Below are 17,900 nucleotides of genomic sequence, written 5' to 3'. Positions count from 1 at the left end.
TGCCCATATCTCCATATCGCTACACGACAAGACGGATAGGCAAGGATAACACTATCTCCCCTCTCCATTTTATGGTGGGTAAATAAATACAAAATTAACAAATTAGAAAAAAAAAATACAAAAAAAAACCCAAACAAAAACGGAATAAAAAAACCCCAAAAAACCCAACAAACAAAACCAACTAACCAATACAAATAACTTGATTATATCATAAACTGGAATGTAACACTTAAACTATATTGTTTTGATCGTTATACCACCGGTAATTACATCTGTAACATGTCTGGCTGATCAGAGGCACCACTAGCGTAATTATAAAAATGACATCAGAGAGAGTAGTTCATCTTTAAGAATGAACATTTGACACAGGAATCTGTCTGTGGTAACTCGAACACAGCATACATGTAGGCCATGGGCTAGGAGGGTCCCACATGCACCCCCCCAAAACCTCCGAACCAATATTTTTCTTAACCCTTATGACCCACTGATCACAAATCAAAATGTTAACATTGCATAAGTTGGGATGAACTTCCGGTTATGACGTCATCAAGATGGCCGCCATCTCAAATTTCACTAAAAAATGAAAAATAGTCATAACATTGACATTTTTCAACCGAAGTAGACAAATGAGGTATCAAAATGACCACAATAGAACACTAAAAACATATCAGGACCAAATAACCAAATATATGTAGTGATTTTTACGCAGGAAGTGAAAAAATAGGATTTTAAGCTCAAAAATGGTAATTTTTTAGTAAATTTTTCATATTTTGCTTGACGCAACAAAAACGTTTTCCAACCGCAAACTATTATTTCTAATTAGTTTTTTGTCCACTTATAAATCAGTTTAAACAAAAACAAGAAAAAAAACAATGTTAACATTGTATAAGTTCCGGTTATGACGTCATCAAGATGGCCGCCATCACGAATTTCACTAAAAAATGAAAAATATTCATAACATTGACATTTTTCAACTGAAGTAGACAAATGAGGTATCAAAATGACCACAATAGAACAACAAATACATATCAGGACCAAATCATCCAATATATCTAGCGATTTGTACGTAGGAAATGAAAAAATAAGATTTTAAGCTCAAAAATGGTAATTTTTCAGCAAATTTTTCATATTTGTCTTCATGCAGCAAAAATGTTTCCCAACAATTATTATTGATCGTAATCAGTTATTTGATCTCTTGTCAATCAGTAAAAATAACAACAAAATATATAGAAATGCAAAAGAGAATTATTGTTATACCACCATTTGGTTTACAAAGCATCACCGTTTGCGTATACAGGTCATATGATAGTGGATTTTTCCCAAACCGCCGAGACTACAGTTTCCTGGTGTCTTAGAATTTCCTGAATATAATAGTGGCTATTGAAAATATAAATCTTAACAATGAATTTTAGGTTGGCTGAATATCTAAGTGGGACTTCAAAATAATTCACTTTCATGTTCGAAATGTTGTACACTAGTAGCGTCTCAAACTGAATTATTACAGCAAAATGCCAACTAATAGCTATATGGTATCAAATGAAAACTGAGGTAATTCTGTCATACCGTAAATACCATGACACTTTCCGAAACGTTTTGTGCCTTTTAGAATGAGCACATCCAGTGTTATTTCCAGTGTATAACATCAGGAAATGTCAGATGGTTACTTAACAGTGTCACATATTTCTTTCACTAGTTCGTTGTCTTCGATAGCGATGAGCTGATGAGCTGATGTGACATTACATTACCGGGTTGCCATCGTGGTTGTAGCTTGTCAACCGTCCATGGCCAGAGTTAACATAAGAAACATCAGTGTCAGGGATGTAGGAGCTCTTCCTGTTTCCAACCTAGTGATTCAAATATCGTATATAATGTTCCAGACTATCAGATCCACATTCTGCGAAGGTTTGAGCTGGTTCTCCTTATTTCGTATGAAGCACAATTCCTCATTCTTGTGAACCTTCAGTGACCATAGATGGCACAGGTGGATTCTTTGAGGTCATAAATGAAGTCTGCAGTGAAGTTCCACTATTTGCCAAGTCTGAAAAGCACTGTAGAAAATTTTATTTCTGGAGAGTCTTCAATGGTCTCTTTACGCATATACCAGATGTGACACAACCAGCACCTTCAAGGGAGTGGGAAAAGTCAGACCAATGAAAAACATTTAACATTAATGGCCTCATTAATGACCTCGATGATATCACCTGTGCCATTTATGGGCGCACGAGGGTCCACTAGATTAATGAATGGTACTTCAAACAAATTATGGAGCTATGTGCTAAGGAGAACCAATTCCACCATTCGAATAATGTGGATCTGGTGTAGTCTCCATTATGCCGAAGAAGTCTGGAACAGTATATACGATATGTTAGAATCTGAGGGAGATCCCACATCTCTGAACCTATTGTTCCTGATATGAACTCTGGCCAAGGATGGGTTATGAAAGATGACAGGCTAGAACAACACTGGTAATGTACTGTCACATCAGCTCATCGACATTGAAGACAACGCTATGGCTTTCGACGAATTTGATACTGATATCTCGATTATTCTGATAATTTGGACTACCAGCTACCAGACATGCCGAGTCTCTTCAGTGAATGGAGCAGTGAGGCGAGAACGCACGTACAATGATAATGGTTATCATTAAGAACCAGTGAAAGAAATATGTGACACTGTAGAAACCATCTAACATTTTGCCTATGCTATGCATAGGAAATAAACAATGAATGTTCTTATTTTCAAAGACACAAACGTTCTGGAAAATGATATAAACAGAAACACAGGCTTAGGTTACATTTGTTACTCTATCAGTAGGTATTGTGCTGTAATAATTATTTTTGAAACTCTGGACAGCGTTAGCGGTTTCGAGTTCGAAAAATAGCATATGCCCATTATACGCACCTGGTGATGTTTTGTAAACCTAATGAGGGTATAACAATAATTATCTTTTGCATTTCTTTTTATTTTAATTTTTGTTGGTGTTTTCATTGATTTATTGATTGATAAAAGATCAAATAACTGATTACGAATAATGATTTGTTGTTGAGAAACATTTTTGCTGCATGAAGACAAATATGAAAAATTTGCTGAAAAATTACCATTTTTGAGTTTAAAATCTTATTTTTTCATTTCCTACGTACAAATTTCTACATATATTGGATGTTTTGGTCCTGATATGTACTTGTTGTTCTATTGTGGTCATTTTGATACCTCATTTGTCTAGTTCAGTTGAAAAATGTCAATGTTATGAATATTTTTCATTTTTAGTGAAATTCGTGATGGCGGCCATCTTGATGACGTCATAACCGGAACTTATACAATGTTAACATTGTTTTTTTTTCTTGTTTTTGTTTAAACTGATTTATAAGTGGACAAAAAACTAATTAGAAATAATAGTTTGCGGTTGGAAAACGTTTTTGCTGCGTCAAGCAAAATATGAAAAATTTACTAAAAAATTACCATTTTTGAGCTTAAAATCCTATTTTTTCACTTCCTGCGTAAAAATCACTACATATATTTGGTTATTTGGTCCTGATATGTTTTTAGTGTTCTATTGTGGTCATTTTGATACCTCATTTGTCTACTTCGGTTGAACAATGTCAATGTTATGACTATTTTTCATTTTTTAGTGAAATTTGAGATGGCGGCCATCTTGATGACGTCATAACCGGAAGTTCATCCCAACTTATGCAATGTTAACATTTTGATTTGTGATCAGTGGGTCATAAGGGTTACGAAAAATATTGGTTCGGAGGTTTGGGGGGGGGGGGGGGTGCATGTGGGACCCTCCTAGCCCATGGCCTAATGTGATGGCATGGCGGTACATAACACAGTGACTCTGATTTAGTGATCATCCTGGTGCATACACATCCAGGCGAATTAAAGGTAAAGTAAAAATGTTATTATTATGTAAAATATATGAAAGCTAATTCCCTACACATGTACTGGTGTTTTACATCTGATGGAAAGCAAATTTCTCAATATCAGACAAAAGTGGAGTAGCGCCATCACTGGTATTGGTGACGTATTAACTGATATATACATTAGGGGATATTATACAGGGATAGGACATTTTGTTCGAATGTATCATTTCTAGCATCTCAAGGTGGAACGTCAAAAGTCTATTATACAGATATCTTATTTGTGGGCACATTATATTTGATGTAAAATATTTCTTAAATGCCCCGACATATTAACAATTACCGTATGAAATAATCCAACAACATTTCCATCATCAGAGCATGCCTAACTTGATATTCATTTATCATAAGTTAATATAAAACATTACTCAGTTACCCGTGTTTCCTGATCCTTGCATGGCTGTGCGTTCTAAATTCGGTTTAAAACTTTATGAATGTGGTGAAGTAATGCGCCATATATGTTATGCACTATTTTTTTATCTCGGGAAAAGAAACAGATTCGGGTGAGGTATGTGTTCGGGGAGATAGAAAAGCCCTCCATTACACCGTCACGATGTCCTCACGCTGTACATAATGTTTCTTCTTCACGCCACACTGAGGAAGGATCAGAAAAAACCTGTAACAAATATCAGACACTACTATCAAGACAAAGGTCGGAATGTAATTAAGCAAATCATAGTTTGTGGCATTTATCATTCAATAACCAGTCGTATCCCTACACCCCATCCCCGAGTATGGATACTATTTCTTAGATCATGATGATAAGTAGCCTTACACCCCATCACCAAGTATGGATATTATTTCTTAGACCATGATGATTAGTATCCCTACACCCCATCATCAAGTATGGATATTATTTCTTAGACCATGATGATTAGTATCCCTACACCCATCACCGAGTATGGATATTATTTCTTAGACCATGATGATTAGTATCCCTACACCCCATCACCAAGTATGGATATTATTTCTTAGACCACGATGATAAGTTTCCCTACACCCCATCACCGATTATGGACATTATTTCTTAGACCACGATGATTAGTATCCCTACACCCCATCACCGAGTATGGATATTATTTCTTAGACCATGATGATTAGTATCCCTACACCCCATCACCGAGTATGGATATTATTTCTTAGACCACGATGATTAGTATCCCTACACCCCATCACCAAGTATGGATATTATTTCTTAGACCACGATGATTAGTATCCCTACACCCCATCACCAAGTATGATGATTAGTATCCCTACACCCCATCCCCGAGTATGGATATTATTTCTTAGACCCTGATGATAAGTATCCCTACACCCCATCACTGATTATGGATATTATTTCTTAGACCATGATGATTAGTATCCCTACACCCCATCACCGATTATGGATATTATGGATATTATTTCTTAGACCATGATGATTAGTATCCCTACACCCCATCACCAAGTATGGATATTATTTCTTAGACCATGATGATAAGTATCCCTACACCCCATCACCGAGTATGGATATTTTTTCTTAGACCACGATGATTAGTATCCCTACACCCCATCACCGATTATGGATATTATGGATATTATTTCTTAAACCATGATGATTAGTATCCCTACACCCCATCACCGAGTATGGATACTATTTCTTAGACCACGATGATTAGTATCCCTACACCCCATCACCGATTATGGATATTATTTCTTAGACCACGATGATTAGTATCCCTACACCCCATCACCGATTATGGATATTATTTCTTAGACCATGATGATTAGTATCTCTACACCCCATCACCAAGTATGGATATTATTTCTTAGACCATGATGATTAGTATCCCTACACCCCATCACCAAGTATGGATATTATTTCTTAGACCATGATGATAAGTATCCTTACACCCCATCACCGAGTATGGATATTATTTCTTAGACCACGATGATTAGTATCCCTACACCCCATCACCGAGTATGGATATTATTTCTTAGACCATGATGATTAGTATCCCTACACCCCATCACCGAGTATGGATATTATTTCTTAGACCATGATGATTAGTATCCCTACACCCCATCCCCGAGTATGGATACTATTTCTTAGACCACGATGATTGGTATCCCTACACCCCATCACCAAGTATGGATATTATTTCTTAGACCATGATGATTAGTATCTCTACACCCCATCACCAAGTATGGATATTATTTCTTAGACCATGATGATTAGTATCCCTACACCCCATCACCAAGTATGGATATTATTTCTTAGACCATGATGATAAGTATCCCTACACCCCATCACCAAGTATGGATATTATTTCTTAGACCATGATGATTAGTATCCCTACACCCCATCACCAAGTATGGATATTATTTCTTAGACCATGATGATAAGTATCCCTACACCCCATCACCAAGTATGGATATTATTTCTTAGACCATGATGATTAGTATCCCTACACCCGATCACCAAGTATGATGATTAGTATCCCTACACCCCATCCCCGAGTATGGATATTATTTCTTAGACCATGATGATAAGTATCCTTACACCCCATCACCAAGTATGGATATTATTTCTTAGACCATGATGATTAGTATCCCTACACCCCATCCCCGAGTATGGATACTATTTCTTAGACCACGATGATTGGTATCCCTACACCCCATCACCAAGTATGGATATTATTTCTTAGACCATGATGATTAGTATCTCTACACCCCATCACCAAGTATGGATATTATTTCTTAGACCATGATGATTAGTATCCCTACACCCCATCACCAAGTATGGATATTATTTCTTAGACCATGATGATAAGTATCCTTACACCCCATCACCGAGTATGGATATTATTTCTTAGACCACGATGATTAGTATCCCTACACCCCATCACCGAGTATGGATATTATTTCTTAGACCATGATGATTAGTATCCCTACACCCCATCACCGAGTATGGATATTATTTCTTAGACCATGATGATTAGTATCCCTACACCCCATCACCGAGTATGGATACTATTTCTTAGACCACGATGATTAGTATCCCTACACCCCATCACCAAGTATGGATATTATTTCTTAGACCATGATGATTAGTATCTCTACACCCCATCACCAAGTATGGATATTATTTCTTAGACCATGATGATTAGTATCCCTACACCCCATCACCAAGTATGGATATTATTTCTTAGACCATGATGATAAGTATCCTTACACCCCATCACCGAGTATGGATATTATTTCTTAGACCACGATGATTAGTATCCCTACACCCCATCACCGAGTATGGATATTATTTCTTAGACCATGATGATTAGTATCCCTACACCCCATCACCGAGTATGGATATTATTTCTTAGACCATGATGATTAGTATCCCTACACCCCATCCCCGAGTATGGATACTATTTCTTAGACCACGATGATTGGTATCCCTACACCCCATCACCAAGTATGGATATTATTTCTTAGACCATGATGATTAGTATCTCTACACCCCATCACCAAGTATGGATATTATTTCTTAGACCATGATGATTAGTATCCCTACACCCCATCACCAAGTATGGATATTATTTCTTAGACCATGATGATAAGTATCCTTACACCCCATCACCGAGTATGGATATTATTTCTTAGACCACGATGATTAGTATCCCTACACCCCATCACCGAGTATGGATATTATTTCTTAGACCATGATGATTAGTATCCCTACACCCCATCACCGAGTATGGATATTATTTCTTAGACCATGATGATTAGTATCCCTACACCCCATCACCGAGTATGGATACTATTTCTTAGACCACGATGATTAGTATCCCTACACCCCATCACCAAGTATGGATATTATTTCTTAGACCATGATGATTAGTATCTCTACACCCCATCACCAAGTATGGATATTATTTCTTAGACCATGATGATTAGTATCCCTACACCCCATCACCAAGTATGGATATTATTTCTTAGACCATGATGATAAGTATCCTTACACCCCATCACCGAGTATGGATATTATTTCTTAGACCACGATGATTAGTATCCCTACACCCCATCACCGAGTATGGATATTATTTCTTAGACCATGATGATTAGTATCCCTACACCCCATCACCGAGTATGGATATTATTTCTTAGACCATGATGATTAGTATCCCTACACCCCATCACCGAGTATGGATACTATTTCTTAGACCACGATGATCAAAGGTTATTATATGACAATTTGTTTACCCTTTATCAGATCGAGATCAGCCAATGGGTGGTCAAAAGTTTTGTTTTACTTTCTTTAAAACTAAGAACCCCTGTCAAATTCCCTGTAATGACTCTGTTACCATTACACTATATTACTTTCTTTTGACACAGTCAATACACATGTACTTAGGTTGTTTCAAAATTCAATATTGAAAATCGCTAAAATGGAAATAATGCCCATTAAAATCTATGATGAACCATTACATTGTTTATGTACTACCGGTAATATGTTTGATATTGTTTTAGTCACCTCTATTTATCAATATATTTACTCTTCTCTTGCATTACAAAACACTAAATATTGAGATAGGGTACAAAGCAGAGGTTCTCTATAACTTAAGTAGTTCTATTGCATATCTACATAGCTTACATCAACAGAAGACAGGACAGGAAGGAGAAAGCCGCCATTACGAAGAAGACAAAGCCTTGCAGTATGTCCACAGTGACGTTGTAAATGACGTTAGCGATCACAGAGCTCACCATGTTCCCAATCGTCTCTAGAGCGGCCAGTCCGGCAAACAAAGCACCTGATGTAGAGAATGATAATGTTAACCTGGCGTCCCTGTAAATATAGCGTCTGAAGTAAGAATATGTAATTTTAACCTGGCGTCACTCTAAATATAGCGTCTGAAGTAAGGATATGTAATTTTAACCTAGCGTCTCTGTAAATATAGCGTCTGAGGTAAGGATATGTAATTTTAACCTGGTGTCCCTGTAAATATAGCGTCTGAAGTAAGGATATGTATTTTAACCTGGCGTCTCTGTAAATATAGCGTCTGAGGTAAGGATATGTAATTTTAACCTGGTGTCCCTGTAAATATAGCGTCTGAAGTGAGGATATGTAATTTTAACCTGGCGTCCCTGTAAATATAGCGTCTGAAGTAAGAATATGTAATTTTAACCTGGCGTCCCTGTAAATATAGCGTCTGAGGTAAGGATATGTAATTTTAACCTGGTGTCCCTGTAAATATAGCGTCTGAAGTGAGGATATGTAATTTTAACCTGGCGTCCCTGTAAATATAGCGTCTGAAGTAAGAATATGTAATTTTAACCTGGCGTCCCTGTAAATATAGCGTCTGAGGTAAGGATATGTAATTTTAACCTGGCGTCCCTGTAAATATAGCGTCTGAAGTAAGAATATGTAATTTTAACCTGGTGTCCCTGTAAATATAGCGTCTGAGGTAAGGATATGTAATTTTAACCTGGTGTCCCTGTAAATATAGCGTCTGAGGTAAGGATATGTAATTTTAACCTGGCGTCCCTGTAAATATAGCGTCTGAAGTAAGGATATGTAATTTTAACCTGGTGTCCCTGTAAATATAGCGTCTGAGGTAAGGATATGTAATTTTAACCTGGTGTCCCTGTAAATATAGCGTCTGAAGTAAGGATATGTAATTTTAACCTGGTGTCCCTGTAAATATAGCGTCTGAGGTAAGGATATGTAATTTTAACCTGGTGTCCCTGTAAATATAGCGTCTGAAGTAAGGATATGTAATTTTAACCTGGTGTCCCTGTAAATATAGCGTCTGAAGTAAGGATATGTAATTTTAACCTGGCGTCCCTGTAAATATAGCGTCTGAAGTAAGGATATGCAATTTTAACCTGGCGTCCCTGTAAATCTAGCGTCTGAAGTAAGAATATGTAATTTTAACCTGGCGTCCCTGTAAATATAGCGTCTGAGGTAAGGATATGTAATTTTAACCTGGTGTCCCTGTAAATATAGCGTCTGAAGTAAGGATATGTAATTTTAATCTGGTGTCCCTATAAATATAGCGTTTGAGGTAAGGATATGTAATTTTAACCTGGCGTCCCTGTAAATATAGCGTCTGAGGTAAGAATATGTAATTTTAACCTGGTGTCCCTGTAAATATATAGCGTCTGAGGTAAGGATATATAATTTTAACCTGGCGTCCCTGTAAATATAGCGTCTGAGGTAAGGATATGTAATTTTAACCTGGTGTCCCTGTAAATATAGCGTTTGAGGTAAGGATATGTAATTTTAACCTGGTGTCCCTGTAAATATAGCGTCTGAAGTAAGGATATGTAATTTTAACCTGGCGTCCCTGTAAATATAGCGTCTGAAGTAAGGATATGTAATTTTAACCTGGTGTCCCTGTAAATATAGCGTCTGAGGTAAGGATATGTAATTTTAACCTGGTGTCCCTGTAAATATAGCGTCTGAAGTAAGGATATGTAATTTTAACCTGGCGTCCCTGTAAATATAGCGTCTGAAGTAAGGATATGTAATTTTAACCTGGCGTCCCTGTAAATATAGCGTTTGAGGTAAGGATATGTAATTTTAACCTGGCGTCACTGTAAATATAGCGTCTGAAGTAAGGTTATGTAATTTTAACCTGGTGTCCCTGTAAATATAGCGTTTGAGGTAAGGATATGTAATTTTAACCTGGCGTCCCTGTAAATATAGCGTCTGAAGTAAGAATATGTAATTTTAACCTGGTGTCCCTGTAAATATAGCGTTTGAGGTAAGGATATGTAATTTTAACCTGGCGTCCCTGTAAATATAGCGTCTGAGGTAAGGATATGTAATTTTAACCTGGTGTCCCTGTAAATATAGCGTCTGAAGTAAGGATATGTAATGTTAGTGTGAAGTTCAAATACAAATCGAAAAATGAATTTGTTTTATCGGAAATATAATTTTAAACAAGCTGTAGTTGGAATGTTGTGTTATATTACGAAATCATGGAAATTATCACAAAACGTTTAATAAAGATAATTTATGAAAGAAATCTTATCCTGACCTTGTTGATCAGCTGGCGTCATTTTGGACATTATGGCTCGGACCATAGGCATGGTCAGTACACCTCCCGCTCCCACCACGGGCACTATAAAGGAAACGATGCAAATTAAAATATATATAATAATAATGATTTACATAGCAACGTTATCGGCCAGTTCACTCATCTAGTGACATTTAGATTCATATTTACGGTGGATTCAATCCATACAGATACATAATCCATGTCAGAACATTATAATATTTAGAGAGAATAAGTATAGACCGACCGATGTAGAAGCTTGCGTCTGTTGTGATGAAGCCTTCCATTACGAGTGACGCTGTGGCCGAGAGAGAGCCGAGGATGGCGATCGCCTCGTCCCGCATACAGTACTGCAACAGCTTGATAACCAGCAGACAGATGACCTGCTGTACTCCACTGCGTATTGTCCCGTAGTACCCGATGTCTAGGGGATCCCAACAGAACGGCGATCCCAACTGGAGGAGAGTTTCTACAGAGGGTCGTCCCAGCAGAACCAGTGTGGTCAGGAAGAACACCAATACACAAAATATGTATTTCCATCTCGTTCTACCTGGAGCTCGTTTGAAGTAAAATGAGAGAGCGTTGCCTACATACTTTACAATGTTTGAACATGATCTGTTTGCTGCTGTAATACGAGAGGATGGAACACTTTCAGGTAAAATAAAAATGATCATAACAAGACAAAAGACTAACAGACCTGTCGAAAACAGCATGGTCCACAGGAATCCTACAGACTTAATAAAATACCCTGATAGTAAATAGCCGAGAAAGGAGCCGAGGCCGAGACTGACCTCCACCAAAGTCATGGCAAACGACCGCCTGTCATCGGCTGTTGTGTTGTCGGCCATATAGACGTAACTAGCCTGTAACATACCCAGAAAGTAGCCGAACGATCCTTCTATAATAGACGCGATTAGCAAGTAATGGACGTCTATCTCAAGATACATCATAATCAATACAATAATGCAACGGAAAAAGGAACCGACAGTTGGCATAATAAACATGAACTTTCTACCGAACTTGTCGCTAATTGTTCCGAACACAAGATTGGCAAAGATGGCTGGTATTCCCCCAGCCAGCGAGAGGTATATGTTGAGCTGTGCCGTGGCCTCCTGCACGTGAGTTTGTTCCGTGTTTAATCGTGATTCGTTAGCCTGACATTGCGAGGAAGGTGACATGGACGACTTAGACCAGTTCGAGTATATAGATTGACCTATAGCGTAGTACTCATACTGGCTTACATTGACGAAGGCTGTTACAAACGAAAACATATAGAGAAATGTTATTGGCAGAACGACGAGACGTTTTATGTCCATCTTTTTCTCGTCGGTTGTGTCCTCGCCGTCATCCTGCACATCCATTCCCTGGACGTCCTCGGTTGTCGATCCATAACCATAGTCACTGCTGTAGGAACACAGCAGTGGTGTCCGGTCGTCGTCTGCCATGGTGCCCGATTGTCTGTATACTACATCCTCATTGTGTCAGTCTGAAATAGTCAAGGAAGGAAGTTTGAGTGGATATTGGAAGCAGATCGAGGGATTGTCGGGGTTCAAACATCCCCGATACTCCATGGTTATAACTTCACTGTCGTTATAACCACATCTGCACTATCACGTAGTAAGCCTAAATGCAGTTCACGAGAAAACAGCTGACCAATTGCAGGCTTGCAGAGATTTTCTTTGGCGATTACATGTAGAGTAACGCCCCACTTCATAACAACAATCAAACACATTTTACCGCTATTGGATTGTTTTGATGTGCCTCACAGGAACTCTAAGCAGCGCCCAGTTTCACGAACGTTCCATAAAAATAAGGAATCCCTTAACTTAAAATTCTTCATAGGAAAGCATAAGAGATTTTAAGGAAGGCTCCTTAACTTCAGATTTTCCCCTTAACTTTTATAATGCTTTGTTATGAGGAAATTCAAAACTAAGGAATGTTCGTGCAACTGGGCCCAGGTCTGTGATTGATAAGTTTTTTCTCCTGAACTGTTTTACTATGAAGATAGTCCGGGGGGAGATATAACGAGAATCAAAGTTATCCCTGGAGTTTGGGGTAACGTAAACAGGTATATACCAGTTCATGTGTATATATGTATAGGACAACGAACAGGAATAAAAAATACAAACTTTGTGGGGTATATTCCATTTGAGAGGTACCAATAACATCTTACGGCTGAGTTTGAAAATAGGAAAAATTATGTCGTATCAATATTAAAGAACAAAATCTTTAGTTTATAGCATTAAAGCAATTGTAGATACTTATTTTACTGAACTGTACATGTAAAATAGATATAAGATTACTTGAATTTAAATGAGAGTTATCTCCCTTATGTAAACAATACATGTATACTTTGTGTAGACGACATTGAAATTGGACTGTTTATTTTAAGGTATAAGTGAATGTCTACTTACAGCACATTACAATCCTATCGATTGTTGACCACTCTGCCCTCCGGTCATCGGTATATAAAGTACTGTATCGATATTATCTGGTAAAGGCCAGACACGGAAGACTATCAATAATGCTTGTAAACACAAATGTATTAACTTCAATTTTAATTTCAAACGTACACAAATACACATACCTGTACAACGATTCACGTCTCATTTCTAGCCCATGATGTTAAATAATTCTCGATGACTAGGGACATATATACACACACAATCACCTGATGATATAACTACCGGGTCTCGGCGTGCTACTCGGCACAGGTGTCGTTATTAAAGCTCCGTTAAGGCAGCTTTGCTCCCTTACGCGGAACTAACAAGATATGTATTAGCTCCCCTGTTTACGCCTAGTCAGCTGTTCAGGTGCTACTGGTATACAAGACGAGGACTACTAAACTAGCACTACAACAGGTGCGCGCTAACCGTTAATTATTTAAAGTGATAAGAACAGTTATATTGTCAACAGATGTGTAAATATATCAGTATATGTCTGTATCTGACCGGTGGTAATTGTATCAGCTGATTGATTAGATATCTGCCGTGATAGTAGTCTACACAGATGTGTGTTGTTATTCTATCACATCAACATTTATAACATGATCAATGATCAGGTATCGAGGAATATTAAATTTCCTCAACTGTGAGGATGAATTTTAACATTTCAGTGAGTTTCATTAAACACCAATCAGTAATAATTACTTTGTGTTAATCGTCTTTTACGGATAGCAACAAATGCAGTCATTTGTTTTCATTTCCCATGATGTCTCCAATCTCACAGGCTTTATTCAAACCCGTAATCATACTCGTGATTGTCAAACGAAGTATGAGTAATAATATCTTACTTTTTAACATAAAAGAGATTTATTATCATTTCTTAAGCAACAATCAATGCTAATTATTTCACTTTAATTTCTTTACATGACATTTGTATGCCATAAAGTCTATTGTATTCCTTTGTAAGCAACGATGAATACCTGGTATCTTATTCTACAATACATCAATGCATTATCATTATATATTTGTTCCGTTTGGTGCCACCATATTGTGAGTGGTATTGATTAGGTAAGTCCTCTTTGTATACTTTGTGGGATATGCTGCTGTGAGCCACGATAAATATATTTCATTATTCATGTATTTAATATTTGATTGGATGAACTGTATCTTTCTGTTGCAGGATAGTGTACCCTTAACAGAATTAATTTATTTTCAATACTTAATCCATGATGACATTGAACTTGATCTAAATCGCGAATCGGTGATGGCATGATAATTGATTTGTGTTTCCTTGATAATTAATATTGTGGCATTAATAGGTTTAATAAGTTTCGTAGTTGAGTGATATCTGATGGGGTGGTTTTGTTTGTTATTAGTTTGTTAATCTTTTATTCAGTTTTATGTGTAATACATACTAATGAAATATTATATTCTGTCTCATATTTTAACATTTTAATGCTACCATCAAAATCATCCTCGTCATCGTCCTTACCTATAGAATATTATCATTATCCGCATCCACATCGCTTTCCTCATATATCATCAATATCAACAGTATCGATCCTGTTCATTTAATATCAATTAGCTCTGTATATCATTTTGGTCTCACATTTTATCAGTGGTATCCTTACACTTTAATTCACAAAGGACCAGAAAGATGTGCCGAAAAAGAAAAGCAAAGAAATAGGACCATTAAGATGTGCCGAAAAAGAAAAGCAAAGAAATAGGACCATTAAGATGTGCCGAAAAAAGGAAAGAAAAGAAATAGGACCATTAAGATGTGCCGAAAAGAAAGGAAAGAAAAGAAATTGGACCATTATGATGTGCCGAAAAGAAAGGAAAGAAAAGAAATAGGACCATTAAGATATGCCGAAAAGAAAGGAAAGACAAGAAATTGGACCATTATGATGTGCCGAAAAGAAAGGATAGACAAGAAATTGGACCATTAAGATGTGCCGAAAAGAAAGGATAGACAAGAAATTGGACCATTATGATGTGCCGAAAAGAAAGGAAAGACAAGAAATTGGACCATTAAGATGTGCCGAAAAGAAAGGATAGACAAGAAATTGGACCATTAAGATGTGCCGAAAAGAAAGGATAGACAAGAAATTGGACCATTAAGATGTGCCGGAAAAAAAGGATAGACAAGAAATTGGACCATTAAGATGTGCCGAAAAGAAAGGATAGACAAGAAATTGGACTAGAAAGATGTGCCGAAAAGAAAGGATAGACAAGAAATTGGACCATTAGGATGTGCCGGAAAAAAAGGATAGACAAGAAATTGGACAATTAAGATGTGCCGGAAAAAAGGATAGACAAGAAATTGGACCATTATGATGTGCCGAAAAGAAAGGATAGACAAGAAATTGGACCATTAGGATGTGCTGGAAAAAAAGGATAGACAAGAAATTGGACCATTAGGATGTGCTGGAAAAAAAGGATAGACAAGAAATTGGACCATTAAGATGTGCCGGAAAAAAGGATAGACAAGAAATTGGACCATTATGATGTGCCGAAAAGAAAGGATAGACAAGAAATTGGACCATTAAGATGTGCCGAAAAGAAAGGATAGACAAGAAATTGGACCATTAAGATGTGCCGAAATGAAAGGATAGACAAGAAATTGGACCATTAAGATGTGCCGGAAAAAAAGGATAGACAAGAAATTGGACTAGAAAGATGTGCCGAAAAGAAAGGATAGACAAGAAATTGGACCATTAAGATGTGCCGAAAAGAAAGGATAGACAAGAAATTGGACCATTAAGATGTGCCGGAAAAAAAGGATAGACAAAAAATTGGACCATTAAGATGTGCCGAAAAGAAAGGAAAGAAAAGAAATAGGACCATTAAGATGTGCCGAAATGAAAGGATAGACAAGAAATTGGACTAGAAAGATGTGCCGAAAAGAAAGGAAAGAAAAGAAATTGGGCCAGAAAGATTTTCCATCGACAGGGGTCTAGTAAGAGAAATGAGTTGTTGTAAAAGCACTTCATTCTGTTAGTAGAATGATGCTCAGTATCTTTTGTTTGGAATGCTACCACATTTGAATCATTCTATTGCGGGCTATTATGAGATGTGATGGGTTTGATTTCTCAATATATTTTATGATAGTCTTATTGTTAAAAGTGAATATTTGTCTGTAATAATAGAAAATCGGCGACGCCGTGATGAAATTGCTTTGTTTCATTTTCTGCAACAAATTGTGATTTTGATGTATGTAAACATAGATATCATTTGTAGTGATCAAATCTTTTTTGTTTATGTTCGATAAGCGATACTGTATACTTTTTACAATAAGTTATAGTGAATATGTCAAACTTTCAACAATTCTATTTTTATTATTTTGTAATTCTTAATGAAAATGTTATGTCAAGTTGTGACCGACGATGAAAACCTTAAATATTCAGTTGTACAATTTGTAAATAAACATTTTTTGTAAGTTGTAGTAGCCATAATATATAAAAGATTACGATCACAATTTTATTCTGTTATATTCATATAGCAGCATTTTAATCTTTTATGTTTTTTTTTGCCATGAAGATGATCCCATTGTTTCTTTCACTATGATGAATATTTTAGTCTGGTACGCTGACATGAATTTCTTTTGAAGAGATCGAGAATGATTTATTTACCCTCAGTAATGGTGTTAACCTTGTGGGATTTTTCAATAGTAGAACTGCAAATCTTCCTGAATTGGTAGATATAGTTGATAATGTTTCTGAAATGTCAGATGTTAATAGACTCCAAGAATTACGTGCACCTACGACAAGTGTTCCCAAGACAAAGTACTTAATAGACATGTGTAATCACTGTAATAATTTTATTTTAAATGGAAGAATGGGCAAAGATCGTTATGTCGGTAAATTAACTTGCAAAAAGGTAATGAAGATGATCCTTTTATTTCAAAACCTAAAAGATGGAATAATAATGCAAGGGATAAGTTTGTTGAACTTGTATCTGCACAATACCTGTATATAGAGAACATTGTAGATAGTATGTGTGAAAATGAATGTGATTAATGAAACTGTTTATAACTTGAGTGAAATATTCGTCGATGCTGCAATACATGGTTTTAGTACTACCCAATATTCAGACAAGGAGAGGAGAAAATTTATCTCCATTTTTGTTTTCAATATTTCTAAACGATTTGGAACATTTTTAATATCGAATGATTGTAAAGGCCTGTCGAATTTGTCGGGAAAACTGTAATCTGATTTACAAGTCTACCTCAAACTATATGTAATGCTATATGTGACGATACAATCCTACAAGCAGATTCTGCCGAATATTTACAAACGTAACTTAATGTATTCAACACACATTAAAAATTTTGCCATCTTAAAGTTAATATTGATAAAACAAAAGTAATGGTTTTTGGTAGAGGAACAGTATCCCAAGATATGTGTTTCACCTACAATGGTAATGAGATTGAAATTGTGAAAAGTTTTAAGTATCATTAAGCTCATTTTACCCGTAATATTATCTTTGTTTGTTATTCT

At 36.5% G+C, this 17,900-nt stretch overlaps 1 protein-coding gene across 1 annotated transcript; it reads right to left on the bottom strand.

Moving 5' to 3' along the window:
• Positions 1–812: 812 nt before the first annotated feature.
• On the bottom strand, positions 813–14,066 carry LOC138319407 (lysosomal proton-coupled steroid conjugate and bile acid symporter SLC46A3-like). The gene is made up of 5 exons (XM_069262521.1): positions 13,545–14,066; positions 11,205–12,443; positions 10,940–11,023; positions 8,551–8,707; positions 813–4,536 (listed from the first exon to the last, which is right to left on the bottom strand). Exons 2-5 carry the CDS (start codon positions 12,400–12,402, stop codon positions 4,461–4,463), a joined length of 1,515 nt encoding a protein of 504 aa, XP_069118622.1. The 5' UTR covers positions 12,403–12,443; positions 13,545–14,066; the 3' UTR covers positions 813–4,460.
• Positions 14,067–17,900: the final 3,834 nt, after the last annotated feature.

The sequence above is a fragment of the Argopecten irradians genome, chromosome 3, assembly GCF_041381155.1.
Source record: "Argopecten irradians isolate NY chromosome 3, Ai_NY, whole genome shotgun sequence".
Taxonomy (NCBI): Eukaryota; Metazoa; Mollusca; class Bivalvia; order Pectinida; family Pectinidae; genus Argopecten; species Argopecten irradians.
The sequence above is the reverse complement of the archived record's forward strand: the minus strand, read 5'-3'. Positions and strand labels throughout refer to the sequence as shown.